Source organism: Microchirus variegatus (genome assembly GCF_963457635.1).
Source record: "Microchirus variegatus genome assembly, chromosome: 1".
Classification (NCBI taxonomy): domain Eukaryota; kingdom Metazoa; phylum Chordata; class Actinopteri; order Pleuronectiformes; family Soleidae; genus Microchirus; species Microchirus variegatus.
In genome coordinates, this window is record NC_139802.1 from 43,006,206 (window position 1) to 43,033,026 (window position 26,821).

The following is a 26,821-nucleotide window of genomic DNA, read 5'->3' on the forward strand; positions in this document are numbered from 1 at the left end:
TCATGGAGGTGTTTTTTTTCTCTCTCTCTCTTTTTTTTTCTTGGATTTAGAAGAGAGACTTAAATTTAACACTTTGAGGAAAACAAGTTGGCGATAGCGAGGGGACACTGTGTCTGTAATTTACTCGTTTGTTTCGTGTTTATTTTTATTCTTTTAATCTCACAACTTGTCTTTAGCCTCTGGGGGAAAAACTAATTTCAACATTTAATCCTCAACTGAAAAACTGTGAAAAGTAAAAAACCCAGAAGAGATGTTTCTGTTTAGTCGTTTTCATTTTTGTTCTCGTACGTTTAACTTTAAAATGTCTTTTTTTTTAAGAAATGTAAATGAAAACAAAAATCACATTAAGCTGCTTTACATTTTTTAAATGATTTACAGTCGTTTCTTTATTTATCTTTTGAGATTAAAGGGAGAAAAAAGCTGATTAAAAACTTAAAAATAAACTAAATCAAAACCTGGCAAAACCTCCCTGTGCATGTGTTTGATTCTAAAATTAAGTTTTTATTTTTTGAAAACCATGAAAAAACCACAGCAGCCATTCGAGCAGCCAAGCTAGTAGTCTTTCTAGTCACCATGCTAGTATTCTTGCTCATAACCATGCTAGTCACCATTCTAATCACCATTCTAGTAGTCATACAAGTAGCAATTTTAGTGGCTAGGATACATGAAGCTAACATGAGTGTGTTATCATACAGACCATGCTAACATGTCAAAGCGTTCACAAGTTTGTTCAGCTAATGAAGCACAAAGGGCGGCTCATATTGTTAGCTCGCCATTCTTATCATATTCAGTCAATTTTAAAATAAAAAAAACACCATATAAGATGTAAAATATTACAAATGTTCACACTTTGGACCTGATAATGATTCGTGCTAACTAATAATTACAGTACATGTATTTCACAGATAGTAAATAGGTTAAAAATGGAATCCTGCGATTACAGATGTATTTTATCGCAAGCTTTAAAAACTTAATAATCGTCTTTTACTAAATGATTGTTTTATTTTTGTGTGTGTTTTTTTCTCCTGAAGCCTCTGGGAGCAGATCAGAGTCTAATCAACATGTTTAAAAGAATCTCTGTGAGAAACGTTCGGTTACAGAGCCGTGAGTCACTGCGCTGAAGGAGCCCAGCGAGGGATGAAAGTGGTATTAGTGCCGGTTAATTCATCCTGACAGTTGGAAATGTTAAATCCTGCAGGGGGCTCAGCTTAGCGCGCTCACTCCCTGCCTAAGTAGGTTAAATACAAACCAGCGCGATCAATCTGCAGACACTGAATAAACATGTGCGGCTGAGCCAAACACCGGCTGGAACCTCCTGAGAGGAGGAAACAGAAGAAAGTGAAAGCAACAGAAGAGCCAACAATATCACAGAGGAGCCGGGATTAGAGCAGCGGCTGCCCACAGGCTGAGACTGAGACGGATTATTAACCAGTACAACGGGGCCAGGAGCCCGGGGCCTCTGACAACCAGAGGGCCTGACACCAACTGAGGCCTCGGACAACCACAGGCTTCTGACAACCGGGGGCCTTTAAGCAAACGGAGGCCTTTTAGAACCAGGGAGCCTCACATTACCACAAGCTTCTGACAACCAGGACTCTTCTAAAGCCAGAGGCCTTAAACATCCAGGGGCTTCACACCACCAGAGACCTCCAAGAACCACAGACCTCTGACATCCATGGGCAGAGACATTTTTAGAACAAAACCATGAACATCCGATAACCAGGACCTTCTAAAAACCAGGGGCCTCCAACAATCACAAGCCTTATGAACTCATTGAACTATGAGCCTCTGATAACCAGGACCTTCTGAAAACCCTGGTCCTCCAACAAACACAGGCTTCTGACAAGAAGACCCTCACAAAACCATTAGTATCTAATAACCAGGACCTTCTGAAAACCCTGATCCAGGAACCCAAAAGAATCAGGGATCTTTATCAACCAGGGCCCTCACAAAACCATGAGCCTCTGGCAACCAGGACCTTCTAAAAACCAGGGGCCTGATATAACCAACAGCCTTTTAGAACCAGGGAACTCATTGAACCACGAGCCTCTGATAACCAGGACCTTCTGAAAACCCTGATCCAGGAGCCTAAAATAATCAGGGATCTTTAACAACCAGGGCCCTCACAAAACCACGAACCTCCCATGACCAGGACCTTCTACAAACCAGGGGCCTCCAACAATCATGGGCTTTATACAACCAACAGCCTTTTAGAACCAGGGAACTCATTGAACCACGAGCCTCTGATAACCAGGACCTTCTGAAAACCCTGATCCAGGATCCCAAAAGAATGAGGGATCTTTAACAACCAGGGCCCTCACAAAACATGAGCCATGAGCCTCTGGCAACCAGGACCTTCTAAAAACCAACAATCATGAGCCTTGCAGATCCATGGGTCTCCGATAACCAGGACCTTCTCAAAAACCCTGATCCACCAACAACCAGGAGCTTAAAATAATCAGGGATCTTTAACAACCAGGGGCCTTGCAAAACCATGGGCCTCCAACAACCAGGACCTTCTTAAAACCATGATACTCAACAATCAGGGGCCTCCAACAATCACGTGCCTTTTACAACCAGGGGCCAAAAAGAATAATTTTTAGCCTCCAACAACCAGCGGACTCTGAAAACCAGGGGCCTTCAGCGTCCACCTCGGGGGGCCCCAAACTGCCCTGAGTCTACGACTTTAAGAGGTCAACTCCACGCTGAGCTGAAGACGAACAACAACAACAACAACAGTGAAGACGTTAACGAGGTCTTTTCTCTGACTGACCTCAGGTCAGTTTGAGGTTCGTTTTGTAAAAAACCTCGCGGTGACGACGAGACAGAGGACGGACGGACGGACGGAAAAGACCCTGCAGCTGCTGCATGAAATTACTGAGAGAACACAAACACACACACACACACACACACACACACACACAGGACGAGGAAATTTATGCTGCCGTGTTTTTGTGTGTGTGTGTGTGTGTGCATTCACGGAGCTATAAGCTAATCTGATCCAGAGTCGTGGTCACAGCTCGTCTAAAAATAATAACGCTTCACATGTTCGATGTTTAAAGTGGAGGTCAGCGTCGGGAATCAAAGAAAACAAACTATTATTTCTGATTTAGGTGAAAACTTTCACCTTTATATTCACATTCTGACTTTGGTTTATATTTTTAAAAACAGGTTTTATATCTATATCTACATGAGTCAGTGATGACTCAGTCGAGGCTAAAAACTGAAATTTAACCAAAAACCTTCAGGAGGTGGAGCTGCTCATCATCAGCCGTCAAATCAACCAAAACGACCGCGACGACAGACTTTTTGTCTGGTTTCAAAGTAAAAGCACAGCCTGATTTTTGTCAGTCTTATTTAAAAGTAGAAGCACAATGACTTCCTCAATCTGATTTCAAACTAAAACCACAGTCGGGCTATTTTTTTTGTCAATCCAATTTCAAAATTAAAGCACAGCCGGGATGTTTGCCAATGTGATTTCAAAATAAAAGCACAGAAACACTGTTTTAAACACTGATTTAACAGTACAGGCACATGAAAAGTGTGTGGTTTCATAAAGGCATAGTCACACTGTTTATTGTCACACTGATTTCAAAATAAAAAGCACTAACAAACTGATTTCAAAAGAAAACAATAGTTACTCTATTTATTGTCAGTCTGATTTCAAGATAAAAGCACAGATTGTTTCTCAGTCTGATTTCAAAGTAAAAGCACAGTCACACCGTTCTTCTGAGTCGGATTTCAAAAGAAAACAACAGTCACTCTATGTATTGTCACTCTGATTTCAAAATAAAAGCACAGTCAGACTCTTTCTCAGTGTGATTTCAAACCTGAACCACAGCCGCAGTTTACTGTTTGATTCCTTTCAAAATAAAAGCACAGTCAGACTCTTTCCCAGTGTTTTATCAAAGAGAAAACACAACAACTTTGGATTTCTATTGGGGTTTTTTTTTTTTCCAATCTCATTTCAAACCAAAGCCACAGTCACACTGTTTGATGTCATGTCTGATTTCCAAATAAAAGCACAGTCAAAAAGTTTTCTCCTGTCTGATTTCAAACTAAATGTACAGCCATGTTTATTGTATAAAAGCAAAGTTAGAGTCCTTCTCTCTCAGTCTGATTCCAAAATAAAAGCACAGTCAGCCAGGTTTTTATTTCAAAGTAAAATCACTGCTTTGATCAGGAAAGGTGGTCACATTGTTTGTTATGAAGAATTGAAGATGATGATGATGATGATGATGATGATGATGGTCAGAATGTGTTGCTGTTGTCCTGCGACACAGAGCCTGTGATTGGTCAGATTAGGCCAGATTAGGATTATCATCTTTTTACTTTCTCATGTTTTCACGTCGCTAATTTTTTGTCTGCGGCCGATTAATGTTCGTGAGTCAAAGCTGACAAATCCCAAACACACTCAGTGTGTGTGTGTGTGTGTGTGTGTGTGTGTGTGTGTGTCGGGGGTGGTGTTTTCTTACAAACTTTCTCATGACATCAGGCAAGAATTACGCTGTCAGACGTGACTCAAACCAGCGACACACACACACACACACACACACACACACACACCTCTGCTGTGTTTAAGCTAAGCTCCATCACACACACACACACACACACACGGAGGAGGTGAAACCACGTTGTTATGGTTGCCGTGTGTCTCAGCGACGCCCTTTTTAGCCCCAGAGGAGTGATGTCACATGGTCTCCACCCAGGTGTGTGCGTCACGGTGACGCCAGCAGACACACACTCACACACACACACACACACACACACACACACACACACACACACACACACACACACACAGACACTCGGACACAGGTCTGTGTTTACTGAGCTGATGAACAAACACACGTCGTCGTCGTCTGAGCTCCTCGTCGTCGTCCCGACCGCGAACAGAAACAAACAAACGAAAGACAAAAATAATACTTAGGCGAATATTTATTTGCGATGAAAGAACGCGTTTTCGCGTGTTGTGTACGTGTTATAACAGTAGGGGGCGCACTTGAAGTAGCGCTAGCATCAAAGTTTATGATGTACTTATTGAGACAATAGAAACATATAAATGTCGCCTACTGCAGCTTTAACACTCATGAGGACGTGTTAGTGAGGATCAGATTATCTCAGTGAAGGATTCTGAAAATCTGAAACACTGATGTTGAATCAGTGAAGATCTGTGTGAATACAAGTGAACATGAGACACCAATGATTTCATGTTTGTGTAAAACAGAAACTTTTCACTGTTTCTCCACTTTGTCCAGGAGTTTTCTTCTTCTTCTTGGATTGTTCTTCTGACTTTTGTTCATGTTCTCTTTTTGTTCTTGATCTTCTTGTTTTTTTGTTCTTCTTCTTTCTCTCGTTCTTGTCCTTCTTCTTGTCATTCTTCTCGTTCTTCTCACTCTTGTTTTTATCTTCTTCGTCGTCTTCTTCTTGTTCCTGTTCATGTTCTTCTTGTTCTTGTGGGGTTATTTGTTCTTTATCGTCTTGTTCTTCTCGCTCTCCTCATTCTTGTTCTTCTTCTTATTCAGCATGTTCTTCTCGTCTTCTTGTTTTTGTTCTTCTTGCTGTTGTTGTTCTTTATCTTCTTGTTCTTCTCACTCTTGTTCTTATCTTCTTCATCGTCGTCGTCTTCTTGTTCCTGTTCATGTTCTTCTTGTTCTTTGTTCTTTATCTTCATCTTGTCCTTCTACTTTTAGTTCTTCTTGATCTTCTCACTCGTGTTCTCCTCGTTCTGCATCATCTCATTCATGTTCTTGTTCTTCTTCTTGTTGGTTTTGTTCTTATCCTTATTCTATTTTTAGTTCTTTATGTTCTCCTCATTCTGGTCCTTCATCTTCTTCTCATTCTACTTGTTCTTCTCGCTCTCGCTCTTGTTCTTCTTATCTTCTTCTCCTCATCTTCTTGTTTTTGTTCTTCTTGCTCGTGTTGTTCTTTATCTTCTTCTTCTTGTCCTTCTCATTCTTCTTGATCTTCTCACTCTTGTTCTGCATCATCTCATTCATGTTCTTGTTCTTCTCATTGTTTGGTTTGTTCTTATCCTTATTCTATTTTTGGTTCTTTATGTTCTCCTCGTTCTCGTCCTTCTACTTGATCTTATCTTGTCCTTCTTGTTGGTTTGTTCTTCTCCATCATGTTCTTCTTCTGCTCGTTCTTCTCCTTTAGGGTTTGAACCCTCCTCCTCCTCCTCCTCCTTCTCCTCCTCCTCATCCTCCTCCTCTTTCCTCCCCCCGGAGCGTTTCCCTGCCTTTTTCAGAGGAGGCGGCGGATTATTGGCAGAGACATCAGACAGTGTTATAGATCTGATGGAGGCCGCGGGGCAGATTTGAGACGTACGACAGTGCGTTTATATTTAAACATACATTATTATCATCATCATCAGCATCATCAGCATCATCAGCGCTCCATTAACCTCCCTTCTTCTTTCTTTCCTTCTGCTGCTGCAGGTCGAATCAGGATGACGAGCGGAGCTGAGCGTCTGTATGTGGGTCAGAGGACAACGGGAAACGGGATCTGATTCTAATGTTTCCTGAAGTGAAGAAGTCGTCCATGTCATAAACATATGGATTAATGTAAACACCCACACATATCACACACATATATATATATATATACATATATATTTACTGTATATATACAAGAGTTATTTTTATGTCACGTTTTCTCAAAAACCTTTAAACTCATTTTCTTTCATCCTTCATTTAATGAGTGTTTGTAGACAGTTGCAGCAGTGCATGCTGGGAGCTGAGCGGGGGGGGGGGAACGTGATCCAGGTGTTTTAATCAGAGCGGTCAGACTGCAGCCCGAGGACGTCACCGTGCAGACAGGACGACCTTGACGCTCTGCCCTGGAGGAGGTGGGGGGGGGGGGGGGGGGGGTGTCGACCTGGATCAGGTTTTCAGAGGTCAGTTCACCTGAGGACAGACAGGGGGCACCACTGTTGTCCTGCTGTTCTGCTTGGACACTGCATCACTATTACCACCACACAGTGCCGGCTAAAGCCTTTATGGGGCCCTAAGCTGAATTTGATTGGGGGGGCCCCCCCCATCCGACCACTTAACATAACACTATAAATTGTATTAATTATAGTTACACTAAACCATATTTGTTTTTCGGGGGCCCCCTCGCTTACGTCTTAGCTCGACATTAAGCTAACGTAAAAAGAACAATGTTTTATTTATTTATTTAACTGAATATTTAATTTCAAATATAGAAGTGCGAGTAAATAGACAAATAAAGTGCAGGAGTTATGGTCTTTTAAGTCATCGATACTGACAAGATCGGACAATACTGACCAGCAGGTGGCAGTAGTCTGTATTCATCTTTGAAAAACAAAAAAAACCTGTTTGTATTTTTTGTTGTTTTCAATGTACAACAATTTTTTGGGGATGCGTTTCTACAGCCATGTTGGGTTTTTACTCATTTCCATCCAAACGCTAATTTTAAAGGAGCAAAGTCTTGGCCGTCAAACCAAATTACAGGTTGGACGACTGAAAGTTCATGGTCCGATGTTGAAATCGTCGAGTCTTTATTTTTATTTAAGCTTAAAATTCAAACTCCACAGTTTATTTTTCTTTGAAAATCATCCTGTTGACTCTTTGTTGAGGGTAAACAGTGACGACGCTGAGCTCAAAGATATGTTTTCTCTGCAGCTCGAGCTGGATCATCATCATCATCATCATCATCATCACTTCAACAGAACCAATCCCACTTATTGTGTTTTATTAGTTCCCACTTTAGCATCATCATGATGTCAAAAACCACAAAAAACTCCTTCCAATGATCAGGAGGTTATTAATAATAACAATAATAACAAACATCATGACATCATCGCACACACATTTTTCAAATGGCACGAGTTCACATTTTTAAACGAATGAGTGATAAGAGTCTGCACCACTGTTCTCTGACATGCAGATGTGTGGCTCCACCTGCTGGACAAAGGCGTCACTGCAGTTTGATCAACCCAAAAAAAAGATGCTTTTAACTGAAACAGAACATTGAAATTTACCTGTTTTGAAAAAAAATAATTCATATTGTTCAGGATGATCTGCTGCCACCAGGGGGCGCCACAGGTCAACAAATGCACCTTTAAGTACACTTCTACAACAGTAGAAAACATGACTTCAGGAGTAAAACAGCTCAGTCTTTATTTATCTCATCTATCACAGAACATCACGAGGTCACGTCCTGAATCAGGAGTCACGTGAAGAAGCATCAGTGTCAGCGAGCAGCAGATTCTTCAGTGTTTTCCACCTTCACCACAGAACGTCACACGTCAAGTTGTAACAGTGGTTCATTCCATGATTTCCATTCCAAATATGTTTGTGTTTCTCCTTTAGCAGCAGAATCGTCGTCCAGTGAAGTCCGAACACAGAACCTTCTCCTCCTCCATCATCCCTCCATCCCTCTGAGTGTGTGGTACATGTCTTTGGGTAAAATCACAAACTCCTCGCCGCCGGCCACTGCCGCCGCCGCCGCAGCAGCAGCAGCAGACGTTGGCTCGCGGCCGCTCCGTGGCGTCGCCCTGCAGGACGCCGCCGCCGCCCTCAGCCTCTTCAGCTGCCTCTCCTGCCGCCGACACTTCTGCTGCGTGGTCTTCAGCTTCTTCCTCAGACGCTCCAGCTGCTCCTCCAGCTGCTCGATGCGCTTCTTCTGCCGCGCCGAGTCCTCCGCCGTGTAGTTGTGGTCGCAGGAGACCGCCGTCGTGTCCCGCCGCCCGTCGGCTAGGCTCCGCCCAGGCTCTGGCTGCTGCTGCTGCTGGTGCTCCTCCTCCTCCTCCTCCACCTGCTCCACTTCCTCCTCCACCACTGGGTCAGAGGTCAGCGACAGAGGGAAGTGGATCTCTGAGGGGAAGGGATTCTCCAGGGACTCCGACTGTTGACACACAACACACACAAGAGTTATTCTGCGTTCCGTTGCTAGCTCGTGACGCGTGAAACTCGCGCTACTTGACCTTGATGCTGAGGCTGAAGGTGAAGAGCGACGGCACGGCGTTCTCCTTCAGCACGCGGTTGTTGCACTCCCTCTTGAAGCAGTCTTTGGTGAAGTGCTGTGAGCAGATGTTGCTGTACTTGGTCGGCTTGAAGTTGTTCCTCCTCATCGCCGCCACCCATTTACCACAGACGTCCGGACGAGCCAGAGGAAACCTGCGAACACAGGATAATTACAGTTGTACTTGGGTGTAGTTGTTTACCAGCATCCTGTAATGACCAGGTGTGCCAACAGGGGTCACTGTGGGCTGTTATCGCAAGTCATTCTGTCGCTAAGGTCTGTGCAAATTTGGTCCACGCTAACGCTTAACAGACGAATCTGCATACAACTTTCCTGTCCAGTTGGTGGCGCACTCTAGTTTTTTTCAAACAACAACAAGACGTAAACATGGAGGAAACGCAAACGAATCGCGTGAAAAAAAGTTTTAAAAAACGCAAAAGTTAAGTCAAACATTTCCCACCGTGACCCTAGCAAAGCATGGCTACGTAATAACACTCTTTTACAATTTTAAGTGCACCATCCGGGTACTTTGTGGTCACCTTGCGCGCACCTGTGAACGCGCGCGTCAGTACGTCACTACGTCACTGATACAGGAAGTTGACACGTGTTTTAAACAGCTGAGTGTACTTTTTTTGACAGCGCGAACTGCAAAACCAAACACCAGTTAGATTTAAACTACAATTTTACGTATTTATGAAGAAGACAGACACGTAGAAATAACGTAAAGTGCTTTATCGACGTGTTTATAAACCTGTTTGACGCTCTGGTAAACCCGGCATTCTAAACTCAGATGTTCGTCTCATGTAATCGTTTTATTTTTTAATAACATTGTGCTTGGTGAGATTTGGTTCAAGCCGAATTCATTCACTAACCATGCAAACACCGGACACGAATTTGCTTTATTGTAGCACTCATAAACAGCTAGTAATTAGTGTTTAATTTTTAAAAATGACAGATCAGTCAATGAGAGCTGGTGAACTAACTAGTTCACCAGTTGCTATTATGTCTCATGGCAGCTAATGCTAACTAGCTCCGCCGTCACGCGGAACTCACTTGTGGAAGGAGACGTCTTTATCTTTGTGGTAGCGGTTCTTACATCCGTACGCTGAGCACGTCTGAACCATGGCTCCTGCCCGGAACAGCGCTCACTACAACCCGGGTTCCCGCTCAACGAGAGTCCCGCTGGTGTGTGTGTGTGTGTGTGATGCTGGCTCTCCCTTCACGGAGGCTTCACTGCCACTAACAATGATGGCGGCGGACAGTTCGTCACGTGACCTGCGTTCCTGGTGTCTGATTGGCAGAGCTCGCTCTCCATGGATCTACCAGGAAGTTCTCGTTGTGACCAGCAGGGGAAGTCGTGAGTTGTTTTTGTTTTTTTTACTGTTTTTTTGCTTGTTTGTGCTAAAACAACACTGTCAGAAGCGTTTAATTTTATTAAGAAACTGTTTTTTATCTTAAAATAGTGAAGTTATAAAACCATCCCCTATTATGAAGCATATTCTTCGAATAACATGTTGCATTATTGTTATTTTAACACATGTTAATTACTTTATGTATCTTATCATATATATATATATACATACATGTATATCTACATACACGCATATACTTATTTGCATATATTTATAAACACACACACATATATATATATATATATATATATATATATATATATATATATATATATACACACATAATACAATAGTTTTCTTTCAGTTTTGACTTTTTACAACAACAATTGTTTTTATTTTGCTCCAAAATTAAGCTCGTTTAGACAAAAAGCTTGAAAATTCAACTTTTTTCTCGCGATGATACGTTTAATTATTTAAAAAAAATGCTAAATAAATTGGACTGTAGCTGCTAAATGCCAATATAATCAAACCAAATGGTACATTCTATCGTCTTAAAGCTAGCTCGGACCGCTTGATTTGGTGCTTACCAAGCAAATAAGACGTGACCATTTCCACCAACGTAACCTGTCAAAACAAGGACGTTTATTAATAAAACAGGTGTTTTAACAGAGCAGATCTGAAGAGCGTTACACAGCAACAGAGTCATCGCCGAGTTAAATGAGAAGCAGAAAGACCACAGGCTCCTGAAAAGTGTGTCGCGCCGTCTCAGCGTCTCGCAGCTAATCTGTGGTCTTTTCTTGATTTTACTTTATTACACGTTTGGTATGAAGGCCCTTAAACGCACCATCACCACGAGGGAAAGGGGAAGGGGAGAGAAAGCGAGGCTTAAAAATGTATTTAAAAACAAGAAGAAATAATGGGAAGCTGAATTTAAGATTAGGGACGTTAATTTGTCCTATTTTGTGCTCGAGCACATGAATGCATCACGGTAACAGACTTTAGAAATAATAAATAGAACCAGTACAAACACGTCGAGTGGCAACATTTCATTAAAACGTTTGGCCAAATTAAATCTGATTGACAGTAATGTCTTGGATGATGTTGCCAATAAAAAGCGTCTGCGTTTTGAATCCAGTTCAGTCTGAATCCTCTCAGAGTCACGCGGAGAAAAGTTTTTTCTTAAAAATACATCTGCTTAGCAGGAAACCACGTGTGATTAAATCTTGGACGATAGAAAGAAAGAAAAGTGCAACGAAGAACCAGAGACACTTTCAGCTGCGTATGTTCAACGTCTCTAAATACTGCCGTTACCCACAAGCCTCGGCCGCGGGCACCGTCTGTCGTCCGCACCTTTGAGTTTTTCAGGTTTTCGGGAACAAACAAGGAGCCTTGAAGGAGAAGGATCTGGTTTTTCCATCATTGGATGCTTCACATTCTACAAACTGTGAGATGTTCCTCCTCCTCCTCCTCTTTCTCCTCCTGACCCCACGTACTGACTTTTGGTTTGCTGCTGCTGATCTAAACAGATGTAGTGTTATGTTATCACTGCATAGTATGTTTAAACCTCTCTATAAACACCATGGTCCTGTTTAGGTCTGGTATTTAAGGGATAGTCCTGTGCCGGGAACCAACTTGAGACACTGATACCCCCTCAGTCCGGTCTAAATAATGTTTTGCGGATTTATCTCGCTGTTTGTTGGTGTTTTCAAACAGGAAAATGTAGTTTTTTGTCGCTCTGTGAGCCGCTCGCTCTCTCCCACGCCAAACTCCATAGAGAAAAGCAGCATTTTTAACATCACAGCACACAGGAGTTGTTGATCCACTGCTGCCTCCATCACTGAGTTTAAATGTGTTATTCTTTGACTTTGGTGTTTGAAATCCTTCTTTCAGATTTACCTAAGTGACACAAACGAGGCAGCAGCTCCTGTGTCACTGTGAGCTTAAAACGCTGGTTTTCTGAATGGAATTTGGTGCAGTAGAGTGAGTGGCTCACACAGACTCCAGCTGTATTTAAGTGCAGGGGGCGCTCACAGCACAATGCACACTTAAAAAAAAAACTGAACTATCCCTTTAATACCTGGGCTGAATAATGTGATTTTGGATCAGTAGCAGCAGCAGCAGCGAAGACGTTCTAATCTTCCCGACTCTTTTGTCTGTTGCCATAGAAACAAGATATGACTGTGAAATCCTTGTGTCAGAGATTGATTTTTGTTTCCACTGTTGAGTTTTTTCTTAAGGAGGAAAAACAGGAACGATTGCGAGTCGTTTTTTTTTTCCAGATTAGTCAAGTTTTAGTGATTCCTCCTCTGTTCTCCATGACTGTGTGGAGCTACTTCTCTTTCTCTTCCTCCTCCTCCTCATCCTCATCCTCCTCTTTGTCGTCGTCTTCCTCTTTGTCGTCGTCTTCCTCCTCCTCCTCGTTTTCCGTCTCCTCTTTCTCCTTCTTTCTTTTCCCGTCCTCGCTTCCCTTCACCTCCTTCTTGCTGCTGCCGTTTTTTCCTCTGTCCACGTGTTCGTCTCCGTGATCCTCGTCCTCTTCGTCTTTAGAGTCTTCGTCACTTCCGTCAGCCTGAGGAGGCAAACAAAAACAAGGTTTACATTGTTTTACATTCTTTAGTAACCTTTTGTAATGCTGGTAAACACGGCAACATTTTGTTACTTTTGACATTTGGCAACTTTTTTCCTCTCGTAAGTAGCGTTTTTTTGTAATGTTAATAACACACGAAACGAAACAAAGTCACTTTTTATGCAGTGTTTTTTGTAATGTTCCGAACAAACTTAAAAAAAAAATCGAACTTAACGTAACGATAAGTAACTTTTGTCATGTTGGTCGTTTTTTTCTAACATTTTGTAACTTTTTCATCACTAAAGTACTGTTTACATGTTTGTAAAATTACTTTTTGTAACATGTATGATAACTAAGTAACTTTTTTCTGTCATGTTAGTATACACTTTTGTAACATTACATTTTGTCACACTTTTTTTTTTTGTTTTCTGTGTACAAGTTTAAAGAATATCGGCACAAAATATGAATATGGACCTAATTAAGTAAGATTAAAGGTGCCATATGTAAGAATGTGGCCAAAAACGGTTATTACATTCAAATTCAAAATACTGAGGTCTTCTAGGATTCGTTTTCTGACGTAACTGGCAACCCGTGGTTGCGCAGCAGCTGAGACTCTACTGACTGCAATGATTGGTAGGCGGCGGTAGGTGGCGCCACATGCCAAAACATGATTTCAGAACATAAACATGATTTGCAGTCTGCAAAATATTTTTTTAATGCAAATATTTTGGCTGTACTGTTGTTGTTGTTGTTGTTGTTGACTTCAGTTTGTTGTATGAACATTATTCCTGAGTCTCTGTGACATATTAGTTTTATGGCCAGTTGCTTTAGATTTATTACATAATGCACATTTAAAGTCAGAATCTAAAAAAAAAAAGAATTCTTGCAATACTCGCAATTATATCGTGAATCGATATTATTGTGATTACGATAATCGCATATAATCCAGGTAAAGTGGGCGTGTCCAGGGCGTAAAGGTCCATTACCTGCTTGACGCGGCTCCTCCTCCGGTTCGGGACCCGGGCCTTCATCCTCCGGGACAGCGCCAGCAGCTTGTTGTGCCTCTGCCTCTTCTTCGCCTTCTCCGCCTCCTCTCTCCGCTTCTCCTCCGCGTGGTCCGAGTCCGACTCGTCCTGCCGCTGCAACCGGCTCCGCTTCCTGGGCTGCACCGACCTCTTCGACTGGCTCTTGTCCCTCTTCTTTGCATCACCATCGTCGTCGTCGTCGTCGCTGGAGGACGAGGAGCTGTCGTTGTTTCCCAGGAACGAGCGCTTCCTGCGGGTCACGGAGCGGCTGTCGTCGCTGGACGTTGCCCCGGACTCCCGGGACTCCTGCTCGCTGTCCTCCTCCTGCGAGGTGTGGAACTCGGACTCGGAGGAGGCGGACGCGGAGGAGGAGGATGAGGAGGAGAAGGAGCCTTCGTCACTGTCGTCCAGGATGGACGCGGGCAGACCGATCTCCCGCTTCTTGGACGCGTCCACTTTGGTTTTTCGCATGGACGCGAACATTTTCCGCTTGTACAAACTCTCCATGTCTGCACGCGGCGCCGCAGACCAGTGACATGAAACACGGTAAACAAGCTAACGACGGTGCGTCACAGCCACACGGCGACAGTCTGCGTCTAAAACAACACGCAGCGGCGCAATTCTCCTGCGTGCGTCTTTGCCATCGAGTATTTCCACCAAAAAGTCACGTACGTTGATATTAACGAGAGATTCACCGGCTACAAATCGGACATTTCGCAGGTTTTCGTCGCCCTCCTGTTAGCTAGTCTGGTTTATTATGGCTCCCGTTCCGTCTTCTTCTACGGATGGAATTACAGCACACCTTGTCACAGCGCCTCCTCTGGTGGAGCTTAGACACTGCACGTCATACAACCTGGTTCATCAAACTCATTTTAGTTCTTGTATAAAGTACTAAAAGTACAAGTATGTTAACAGAAAATGACTTTGATAGAAGTTTATGTCACTTTTTTTATAATATTACTTAAGAAAAGTCTTTAAGTATATGACATTTACTGTACTTAAGTATCAAAAGACAGGGTAGGGTGAGGTTGTGGGTTCAATTCCTGGCTCTGTGTCCTTGAGCAAATACATTTAATGTTGCAGTGTGTGTGAATGGGTGAAAACTGTAGTGTAAAGCAGCTCATCAAGACTAGAAAAGCTCTATATAAATACAGACCATAACACCAACTCTTCTTCTTCTGAGTTTATTTGCAAGTAACAAAGATAGTTAGAGGAAATGCAGTGGAGTAAAAGTTGCTAGAAATATAAATAACAATGTAAAGTACACTAATAAAGTATTTGTAAACAGTTATATCATGTCCGGACACAGGAAGCTGAGACACCAGTGATGTTTACTGTTACAGGAAGGAGGAGCAGATGTTGAGGGATGAGAGGGAGGAGGCTGGTGTTGCTGTTTCACTGTCTTCACCAGTAGGTGGCGTCAAAGTAAAGAGGTGAGCTCCATGACACTCTGTCCAGGAACTACTGCTCCTTTTTTAATATAATTTAACATAATTAATACCTTTTAATATTATACCCTATGTTTTTGTTACATGTCATTTACCTGTAAAAATACTGGTTGGTTTGAAACAAAAAAGTGACGTAAATGTAAATAAAGCTTAATTGAATGATACTTTCGATAACTTGAATGATGCATATTAAATGTGGTATTTAGTTTAGCATTTAATATGTCAATAATCATCACTGTGCACACAAGATAATAAACATACAATAATAGAACATCAATAAAATAAATCTAACACAACAATGACTTATAATATGGATTCCTATTTAATCGACTATATTACATATGCATAAATATCCAATATATATACAGTATATGTTTTATAATGAGGGAAAAACAATAGCTGGGACCATAATATGCATATATATATGTGTTTGTGTGTGTGTGTTCATGTATATATGTGTATATATTATGTATAAATGTATATGCATATGTACTACATATATATATATATATATATATATATATATATATATATATATAAATAAATATATATGCATACATATATGTATGTATATATGTGTGTATATATATATATATATATATATATATTGTTAGGTGACCTTGAGTGTCATGAAAGATGCCTCCAAATAAAATGCATTATAATATATATATATATATATATATAATAATGCATTATATTTATATACCTATGTATAGATATATATATATATGTGTGTGTGTATATATATATCTCTAGAGATATAGATATCGATATCTCTAGAGATATATATATAAAATGTAATAATGACATACAAGTAATGAATTGATTAAAATAAAAAAAACATGGAGACCTTTTGGGGCTCCATAGAAACTGATTTATTATGATCACACTTTCATTTAGTAGTGTTAGTCTGAAATACAATAAAATATAATCTCCTATTAAAACAGTGTAATATGAATGTATAGTGAAGATAAAAGTAAAGAAAACTTTTTTTTAAAAAGTCTCTCTCCACCTTCTCTCGCACACACATACACACTTCAGCAGCGCGCTGCCGCGTCGCGTCGCCGCTTCGCGCGGGCCACCGCCCCGCGGCGCGTGTAACAGGGTGGAGTCTGAGCAGCCGCACTGCTGCTGCTGCCGCCTCCTCCTCCGCCGCCACCGCCGCCGCTTGCTGCAGCAGCTCCGAGCGGACACAGTCACAGGGAGGAACCGAGGAGGGAGCCCGAAGAAGAACCCGAGCACCAGGCGCTTCTCACCGGGGACACAGACAGAGAGGAGAGCGCCGCCGTCTGTCCACATCTGCGGGGCGGGAGAGAACCGAGGAGCAGCGAGCGCCACCGACACGCGGCAGAGGAGGTGAGACAGTTCCCGAGTTTGTTTGAGAAGTTTGAAAAGTTTCCACCATTGTAGAGAGAAGGGTCTGTGACGTCACAGCGAGTCGATGTGGAGGCAGGAAAAGTTGGTGAAAAGTCGAGAGTGTGTGTGTTACAGTGAGTGTGTGTTACAGTGAGTGTGTCTGTGGGGACTTGTTGTGTATCTCTGCTCCATCCACAGCCAGGTTTGTGTTTGTGTGAGTTTGTTGTGTAATCAGTTCCGTGTTTAAAGCAGTGACACCTCGGCTCTAACTGCGGAGGGTTATCGTACTCTGGGTGTGTTGTGCAGCGGCACACGGAGAAAAACGTCGCCCCGGGCCGTGAATTCTTCCACCGCTGTGACGTGCTGTGACGTGACGCTGCTAGCGACACGTTCGTAAGCTAACAGGAAGTTAGCTAAACATGGAGCCTCAGGTGTTTGTGTGTGTGTGTGTGTGTGTGATTTATTTTAAGGAGTAGTCCACATTATTTGAAGCTTTGGAGTGTTATTGTTTGAGGTTCTTGAACATAGTCAGCCCTGACTGTGCTGTGAGAGCGCCCCCTGTGTCGAGAACCAGACTGACACACAGAAGCTAGCTCTCCTTCTCCCCAGGGCCGGCCCAAGCCTCCACGGGGCCCTCAGCAAAATTTGATTTTGGGGCCCTCTGTTACTGCCAATAATAATGATTATTGATCGTTCACACACCTAATTTACTAAAAGTATTCTGCTTATTCTACTCTGTCACGAATACGCTTGTAAAACTAATTGTGAGAACCTGTTGTTTGACACCAGATTTGCAAATTTACAGAAAAATCTTTCAATTAATATTTGGCAAAATCAGCAACTCCCCCTACTGGCGACACAGAGAATCAATACATAAAACCAAATGGTTTAAATATTAAAATTTTAAGGTCTGAAAATCTAAAAATGCACACAATCTTGGGGGTTTGGGGGGGGGGGGACAGATTTCTTGTAACTTTCGATGTAAACTTGGACATTTGCACCTGGGAATAGTCCGTTTTAAATTTCAGTATTTACGTGCTAACTTGGATTTATGTACAGGAACATGGATTTTTAATGTCAGGCGTTAACCTTGGGCTTAACCCCAGAACATAGATTTTAAACTACAGTGTTAAACCCCGGAACATGGATTTTTACCTTCAAGGTTAAACCCGCTCACATAGAAGTTTTAACCCAGAGCATGTACTGTATTCTAAACTTCAGGATTAATCTGAGAACAAGGATTTTAAATTCAGCAACATGGATTTTTTTTTTTTTTTTTTACTTTTAACCAGGATTGCGTCTGGAACATCAGGATTAAACCCTGGATTTTTTACTGACTCAGCATGTGAGGCAACACCGTCTAAAGCAGCCCTATAAAAAGCTCAAATAAACTTTACAATCGACTCTTCAGGAGCTGAAGTTACAGGAGTGAACGCGCTGAAAACAGACCTGCTGTGTTGCTTCTACTTCCAGTCACATTTTCTTCTTCACTCTTGCTCTTTCGGAAAATCACCGTCACTGCAAATGTACGACTAGACGATCGAACCTGCTAGCCTGCTTGAATCTAAGAATTTCTTGAATTGGATGAAATTGGCCTTGAAAAGGTTATTGCAGTCGGTCAAAAAAGCGATTCGGTGATGATTATCGTCGTCCTTCCCCGTGTGATAAGATAATCGGAAAAATGGAAGTTACCTGGCCGAAGAATTAGGGATAATGGTGGAGAGAGCTACGTCAAGACATGCTCCGTCCGTGTTGAATACTACTTTGTTCTCTATGTTGTGAATAAGTAGAGAAATCTTTCCCCTTTAACTGTTAATTTTTGACAGATATCGTGATCTATCGATATATCGCAATACATTGAATATCACAGAATCGTCGCATCGCGATATTATTGGTATCGCGTATCGTATCGTCTGGCACCCTGTGATTCTAAACCCTTATTGTTATTGAATTGTCACTCATGACTCGGTCTCTCTGGGAGTCTGCTGCAATTTGTCAAAAAGTACTTTTAAATTAAATATTGTCTTGACCTATATACGTTTTATTCTACAGATTGAACGTCTTAATCCAGAATAAAAATGACCGTTCTCTCTGATATCGCAAATCGCAATTCCTGTCAAAAATAATCCCAATTTGATATTTATTCAGAATCATTCAGCTAGGGCTGGGCGATTTATCGAAAATTTATCGTTATCGAAATTTACGACGATAATCCATGTCATTTTGCCATTAACGATACATTCGATAATTCAAAAAAATAAAAGTTGTGTGTACGTTCATGTCCCTTTAAGACACTCGGACACCTATATCAGGCAAATGGTCAATTATGCAAATTAGGCCATGACGTCATTTAGCAACTTTGAACTTATCGTTCATTTATTGTTATCGAGGTGAGCTGCTCAATATATCGTGATATTGATTTGAGGCCATATCACCCAGCCCTACGTTTAGCCCTAGTGTGAACGTGGTTTGGCGTGAATGTTGTTTGGACAGTTTATGTCCTCAGTTGACATCACATGTTATAAATCAAGTCTCTGACGACATATTTTATGTCCGTGCATAAAATATTGCCTGTTTTTCTATGTGTCAGTGTCTCACTCCCTCTCACACCCCTTAAGGAAACCAGCCTCTCTCTGTCTGTCTGACTGTAGTGTTTTCACTCGACCATATTTGGTCAAGGCAACATGTGCTAACCCCCCACTCACCACCTCACCAGAAACAGTTTGTTTTAGCCCAGAGCCAATTCTCAGGCTCGTGTCAGACTCTCAGAGCCTGGAGCTGGGTCAGATCAGTGAGGAGCTGCAGCTGCGTTTGAACATCACACTCGGCTGGACGAGAGAGCAGATGCTCGTCCGTGTTTGACCTGTCGCTGGACGAGAGAGCAGATGCTCGTCCGCGTTTGATCTGTCGCTGGACGAGAGAGCAGATGCTCGTCCGCGTTTGACTTGTCGCTGGACGAGAGAGCAGATGCTCGTCCGTGTTTGACCTGTCGCTGGACGAGAGAGCAGATGCTTGTCCGCGTTTGACCTGTCACTGGACGAGAGAGCAGATGCTCGTCCGCGTTTGACCTGTGGCTGGACGAGAGAGCTGATGCTCGTCCGCGTTTGACCTGTCGCCCGACGAGAGAGCTGATGCTCGTCCGCGTTTGACCTGTCGCTGGACGAGAGAGCAGATGCTCGTCCGCGTTTGACCTGTTGCTGGATGAGAGAGCAGATGCTCGTCCGTGTTTGACCTGTCGACACCATCACCGACGCCGAGGTGATGCTGACAAACATTTCATTTCCCCCGCCGCAGACAGATTCACCGCTTGTGTAAAGCTGCGATGACGCAGAACCTCACAGACCCGTTGAACGCGCTGACCTCACAGGGTTTATTTTAAGTCCACACACCTCATAGTTATTTTCATGTTGATTATTCTCCTCTGGTATTAGAGAAGCTGGGGCTTTTATTTTGAAAACTAACAGTGTTTTCGCTGTGCACAAAAAAGGGGAAGTTATTTGTCGTTTTGTTAACTCCACACACTCTCTCTCCCACACCAAAGCCCATAGAGTAAACCAGCGTTTTTACACCACAGCCCACAGCAGGTGTTGATCCACTGCTGACGCCTTCATTAACTTCAAAAGTGTTAATTTGTTACTTCTGTGTTTGAAATATTTAACCCAGGTTTACCTCAGTGACATAAAGCTACCAAACGCTAAAATCAATGATTTTCTTCATGGACTTTGGTGCAGGAGAGTGAGCAGTTGAGAAAACATCAGTTTCCTGTTAGAAAATGCTGTCTAACGGTGATATAACGCAGTGAACATATTCTGAAGATGTCATAGACTTATGCTGACATGTATTTTTATAGGTGAAATATTTGTCTAAACGTTATAACCACATTTTAAAGTGTTTAAATTGAAGGTCCAGTGAGCACAAGTTGGATAAAATTGGCAGAAATTATATATAATTATAATTATAATATTTCTCCCCCTTAAAATTTCCACTTGGTTTGGACTGCCCTCAACCGTAAATTCCTCTTGTTGAGGTAAGTGGCTTCCCTATGGAATTGGGACACCACTATATGCAAATTAGCGTAGTGAACGTAACGAACGTGCTAGCCTACGTCATGTTGACAGTTCTACCGGTGAAGCGTGCTAATATTTACATTCAGGAAAAATACCGGCGGATCCATCATGTAGCGCTACATGATGGGCATTCTCTCTTGAATAGCCGCTAACTAGCTAGTTAGCTAGCTAGCTAGCTAGCTAGCTAACGGTCCTTTTGGACTTATATCAAACCAACATTTTCCAACACATTTCGACATTGTAACGTTGCTTATTTGCCAAAATAAACTTAGGACGAAATTGTTCCTCCGCAGATCATCAGCCGGCTCGCTGAATTCACAAAGCATCATGGGTAATTTCAGCTTCCACTTTGTTTTAAGCCCGCATCAGAGCTCACTTACATTTTGAGGGTTGATTATAAGGGCAATATCGCAATTCCCCTTGCTCCCACCTACATGAGAACGCGCAAAATGTAGGGTTAGGGGAGGTATTAATCATCATATTTAATTTACTACGAGTGTGCAATTACTTGATTGTATGGAACGTTGTGTTTTTCACAACCCCAAAATTAGCCTTTCGAATTTATATTGGGAGCCTGGTCAGCTCTGCGGAGGCCGTCGTCTCGCGCCGCGATGTTTTTACAGTGGCCCACAAAGGACAAGCTCAGCATCTTTTTGACGCTAACTGAAGGCTACGCATGCATCTCCAGAGTGAGGTGAAGGAGCGTGCAGCTAAATTCTACACACTGTACTTTTACGTGATTAAAGCAGGATATGGTGTGCATAAACGTATGTTTATATTGTACGTTTCGGCGCGGCGCAGTCTTGTTTTTCCGCTGGTCAACTTCCTGTGGGTTGAAAACAGTTTAAAATTGGAGATGAGATTTTTATCTTCCCTCTGCCAAGAATCTCTCCGTCCTCACATTCCTCTGCTCCGCTGGGATTGGCTGCTGCATTTAGTTCATGCGCTCGCCGCCACTGACATGAGGCTGAAATAAAGCCTCCCTCTCTCTTTCTCTGTCTCCTTTCTCCTCTGCCTGTCTCTCCGTCTCTTTTCGCCGCCGCTGGTATTCCATAGGAATGCACAGTTGAATTCCTCTGCGGGGCTGGAGGCTGCGGCGCCGCGGCCCGAGGCTCATGTTGCTCTGCTAAATACGTACCGCCGCCCGCCGCCGGTCGTTTAAAGGATGGAGCCAGAGACGCGTTCAAAAAACACTGCAGTCGAATCCCCAACGCAACAGAAGTGAATCATCACGCGTGATGAATGTGGACGTAACGCTCAAACCTACAGGGTTTCCCCTCGAACGTCAACACTCAGACACAATGAAAACGTGGACCTTGATTTAAAGCTCCAGTGTGCGACTTCTTCTGTTGCCAAAACAAGGCTAGCGTCGCTGCCGCCGCAGACTGACCACACACCTCAGATGAGTCACAGTTCAAATCCGAGAAAACATGTACCTAATCCTGGATCCTGGGTTAAATGATGCTAATTGATTACTGATCAATGTATTGTTGTTGCAGCCCTATAGTGTTTGATATTGGGAGGGCTGCAGCTATCAAATATTTTTGTAATCAAGTATTCTATACCTATTAATCAAGTAATCTAATTTTTACATTTTTTTTCAAATAGCATCACGAGTCACGACATCGCTACAAATACAGTATGGTCTGGTAAACTACGTCAAATCAGCGAACATCAATGTTTACGTTAGCGTGTGCCGGCGGCGTTAGCATTAGCAACAGCAACCGAATGCTTCCGTGCTGTTGTGGTACGGCAGTTGTAGTTTGCAGGGGTTACACTGCACCCTACACTGCAGGCATGATTAAGCGTGAAATGGTCCCGCACTTTGGAAATGTTCTTCCTTTCACTCGGTGTGCGTCTGCTAAAATGGTCCGTGCGGAACAATGACCCCTGCGCAGAACAGGCTGCATAGCGTGAGCGATAGGAATGAAACGAATACTAGTATAAGGCTAAGGAGTTTTAGCAATTTTCAACTGGAACTGCGAAAGACAAAATTTCTCCAATAATGTAATTTTAGAATTATGCACATGTTGTTCTACAGACTGGAGAAATGATTTTGAATATGTTTTTCCAATGTAAATGAGAATAATGATGTAAATATGACCCTTCCCTCTGATATCGCAATTCATATCATAATCGCACTTCCTTTCAAAATTATTGCAATTAGATATTTATGCAAAAATCATTCAACATTGGTATCGTTTTCCATGCCTAATAGCTCCTCCTCATCGCAGTCATCGTAGCAACGGCTGCATGAAACTGCCATGACGTGGCGCGTTTCCATGACGACTGACCAAAAAAAGACGTGCATAGCGTCATGTTAACGTGACTCCAGATTGTTAAAATTAGTCTTTAAAGTAACGCTAAACTTTAGCAGCACTAAAATTAGCTAACGCAGCTAACAGAGGTCAGCCATCATGGAAACGCGTCGTGCGCTAATGTGCGTTAACCTAGTGCCCAGCACTATGATTAGTGGAATGTTTTCAGGAATTGTACGTCTTTTTTAAACTTTAATCTAAAGTTTGTTATTGTTTTGTTTTAGCACTGTTAGCACTTTGATTCTTGTGTCGGACGTCCCGCTCATGAAGCTCGCTTGGTACAGGGATCCTAATTTCTGCGGAACTGGTTAAGTTTAGGCCGCTAAGATTTGAATTGTGGTAACAGGTACAGGTCGGGCTTTAGCATTAGCTGGCCGTAGCATGTGGTTGAAGATCATTCAGGGATAATGCTTTGTTTAGTCTGTCCACATGAATGGAAGTGAGTGCAGTGACCTGAGAAGACTGAGCTCTCTGTGCAGACGCGTGAAGACCACATGTGGCCGGTGTTTTGGTTCAGAACGTGAACCTTGTCCCAGAGGAAATCATCACACATTTTCACAACGGCTGTGATGACTCAGAAGTTTAAAAAGAGCTGTTTTAAAGGTGCAAAAACAACATTTTCCATCTCCGTCAAGCACAGAAAATGTGATGCTATACATTTTTTTTAACAAATTTTCAGGTGTTTTTATGTGTAAATAAAAAATATACACATTAAAACAGGCTAATTAAATTTGTCCTAATAGGGGTTGACCCATTAGCGGCCTGGCTAATTATTGGTGTACCGATATTAGGCAGTATTCATTCAGTATTTGCAATTTCGTACTGCTTTTTAGAGTCCATGACCATATTAACATCCATATAAATGATATTATCAGTTATCGGCTTCATTTATTAGTAATAATAAGGATTGATATCGGTCCTAAAAGACCTATAATATGCCAAACTTCACGTCCGAGTGTTTAGATGTGATCATATGTGAAGTTTCAGAGTTCCATACAATAACAAGATGGTTTTAAATAAGCAGCTAACGTTAATGTTGTCGTGTTTGTGTCGGTGTTTGTGTTGCTCATACGTCACAGCTGGGTAAACACAGCTGAACATCTATTTCTGGCGTTTGTAGGACATGTTTCATTGCTGCAGATGTTGCATCTGCGCTTGTTTATTCGTCTTCGGTCCTTCGTGGTGACGCGTCCTTGTCGGGGGGGGTTGACGCTGACCCCAGTGATGTGAAATACAGTAGAAATGATTATGACTGTGTGTGTGACTGTGGTCAGCGACATCACAAGAGTCCATTTAACCAATTTAAACGCTCCGTGAGGGGTCAGTCGGACGGAAATGCCTATGGCGTCAGCGGTTTCACTCCCAGGAGGCGGAGTCATTAGCTGCTAACTGCTTCCTGTTTCTCCTTCACTGCATCTGCACTGTAAAGCAGCTTCTTAGAAATGTCCAACCGATGATGACTGTCTAATGTTTATTAGTTTATTTAGCACTAGGCGTATGCTAATTTGGCTTTTCTACTGTACAATTATTTTAGTAGTTTTGCGCTACCAACTTGTGTTTTTTTTTTTTTTTTCAGAATTAGAACATTCTCTAATGGTGTGTGTGTGTGTGTGTGTGTGGTTGTGGACACTTTGGTCAATAAAATAAAAGGTAACAGGAAGTTTGAGTGCATCTGGTGATGAAGACCGACTGGTTTCACAGAGCTGCAGCTCTTCAGACGTGTGGTCTGTGACCACAGCTTCTGTTTGTGAGAACGTTTGTGTTTGTTTTCAAACCAGAATGTCATCAGTTCGGTTCCCAGCGTTGTGTTTGGAACCCCCCCCCCCCCCCCCCCGCTAACGGGAGGAACGTGCTCTCTCCATTAGGACGAAGGTGACGAACCTCAGGTCGTGTATAATGATTTTGTTGAGAAGCTCCGTCATCCGGGAGGAGCTCAGTGTGGAGCATTGAGAGGAGCCAGATGAGGAGGCTCCTGGAAGCCACCCTGATGAGGTGTTTCGGGCACATCCCACTGGAAGGAGGCCCCTGGGACTGGAGAGACTTATGTCTTAACGCCTCAGGATTATAATATTTTGGTTGGATTGACATGAATTATTGAAATTTACAGAATCATTAGAGAAAGACAGCTGTTCTTGGGTGACGGCCACGTTGCTAGCTGCCATGCATCGCTTCTTGGTTGTCTGTCTTTTTTTATCGGATTTAGGGCTAAACATTTAAACGAATTTAAATCAAAATGGCCTAGGATATGCAAAATTTGTTAAAGGCGCCATATGTAAGAATGTGGCCAAAAACGGTTACTACATTCAAATTCAAAATACCGAGGTCTTTTTGGTTTGGTTTTCTGACGTAACTGGCAACCCGTGGTTGCTCGGCAGATGACACCCTTCTGACTGCAGTGATTGGTAGACGGCGGTAGGTGGCGCCACATGCCAAAAACATGATTTGCAGTCTGCAAAAGATTTTTTTTAATGCAAATATTTTGTCTGTACTGTTGTTGTTGGTGAGTTCAGTTTGTTATATGAACATTATTCCTGAGTCTCTGTGACATATTAGGAGGATTTTATGGCCAGTTGCTTTAGATTTATTACATAATGCACCTTTAAAGCCAAAATGTGTGTCAAAATATCATTTTAGCTGAATAATTTTCTTGATATAAACACATCATATTCTCCAGACTGCAGGGAACGTCTTTGTTGCTCACAGATCTGCACAAACATCACACAGTAAATCATTTTAAATCTGTTTTTCGAATGAAAATGAGAATCACGATGTCAAGATTCCCTCTGATATCGCGAATCATATCGAAATCGCAATTCCCGTTTAAATAATCGCAATTAGATATTGAGTCAAAATCGAATTTGACTGATGATTCCGTATATAGAGCAATAAAAATGTTCTGGTTTGTTGGTCAAAATATCATCATCCTTCCTCGTGCAATACGATAATCAATAGACCGGGGCAAATGTCGATATTTTAATTAACAAATTAAGGCCTCACTACTTCATGTCTCCTCACGGTGGCGCTGCTCAAATGAATGAGGGGAAATTTGGGCGGAAGTGACCTGACCTGAAGAATTAGAGAGTTTATTTTACAGCGGGATAATGGTAGACAAAGCTACGCTAAGAGATGCTTCATCCATGTTCAATATTGTGAATAAATAGAGAACTTTTCATATATAATGATGTATTATATGATTAATATATTGATTATCACAGAATCACTGTATCGTGATATTATTGGTATCGTGGACCGTGTATCGTAAAAATGAGGCTCCCTGCTGTGATTCCCACCCCCGTTTGTTGGTGTCATTCGAATGTCTGTTTCCTAGAAAGACCTTGGTGGGATCTCACGGTCGTTGCGGTACATAGCCGCTGTTAATCACACGACGGCGTGACGACGACAGCGATCCCTCGCCAACAGTAGCACGTTGTGTTCTGCTGCGGCGAGATAAGCTCGCTGACCCTGCGGTCAGATCTGGACAGTGTGATGGACAGTATCTGACAGCCGCATGTTCTGCTTCAGCGTCAGCGTCGACTCACTGACGACGGTTGACTCGCTCCCCGATTCCGGACAGGAAGTGATGTCGCGTGTCAGCTGACGGACGACTGATGCTGCTCTTTTCGATAAAGTTTTGATAAAAGGGGGAAATAGAGGAATGAGTGTTTTTTCCTGATGACTCTGCAGACGTGGACTGAGCAGGA

The 26,821-nt window shown here is 42.5% G+C and overlaps 3 protein-coding genes across 3 annotated transcripts in view; 1 reads left to right on the forward strand and 2 right to left on the reverse strand.

The window, feature by feature from the left end:
• Positions 1 to 8,388: 8,388 nt before the first annotated feature.
• Positions 8,389 to 10,112, reverse strand: thap1 (THAP domain containing, apoptosis associated protein 1; the record flags this gene model as incomplete). The annotated part of the gene is given in 4 exon segments (XM_083909908.1): positions 8,389 to 8,871; positions 8,946 to 8,948; positions 8,951 to 9,143; positions 10,042 to 10,112. Coding segments are annotated over 4 exon segments (750 nt in total).
• An 860-nt stretch (positions 10,113 to 10,972) lies between these two features.
• On the reverse strand, positions 10,973 to 14,699 carry LOC310937506 (uncharacterized protein). Its single transcript, XM_083901789.1, has 2 exons — positions 13,893 to 14,699; positions 10,973 to 12,909 (listed from the first exon to the last, which is right to left on the reverse strand). Exons 1-2 carry the CDS (start codon positions 14,436 to 14,438, stop codon positions 12,670 to 12,672), a joined length of 786 nt encoding a protein of 261 aa, XP_083757915.1. The 5' UTR covers positions 14,439 to 14,699; the 3' UTR covers positions 10,973 to 12,669.
• A 1,892-nt stretch (positions 14,700 to 16,591) lies between these two features.
• Positions 16,592 to 26,821, forward strand: part of tln1 (talin 1) — a 55,412-nt gene continuing 45,182 nt past the window's right edge. Inside the window, exon 1 of the mRNA XM_083901703.1 lies at positions 16,592 to 16,735. The gene's annotated coding sequence lies outside the window, so the exon portion shown is untranslated. The remainder of the gene's footprint in view (positions 16,736 to 26,821) is intronic.

What these genes read in the sequence shown, in the direction of transcription:
- LOC310937506 (XM_083901789.1), bottom strand. Translation starts at nt 14,438, where the DNA reads ATGGAGAGTTTGTACAAGCGGAAAATGTTCGCGTCCATGCGAAAAACC. An exon ending in GGAGGAGCCGCGTCAAGCAG is followed by an intron (nt 12,910 to 13,892) that starts GTAATGGACCTT and finishes TTGCCTCCTCAG; the next exon opens with GCTGACGGAAGTGACGAAGA.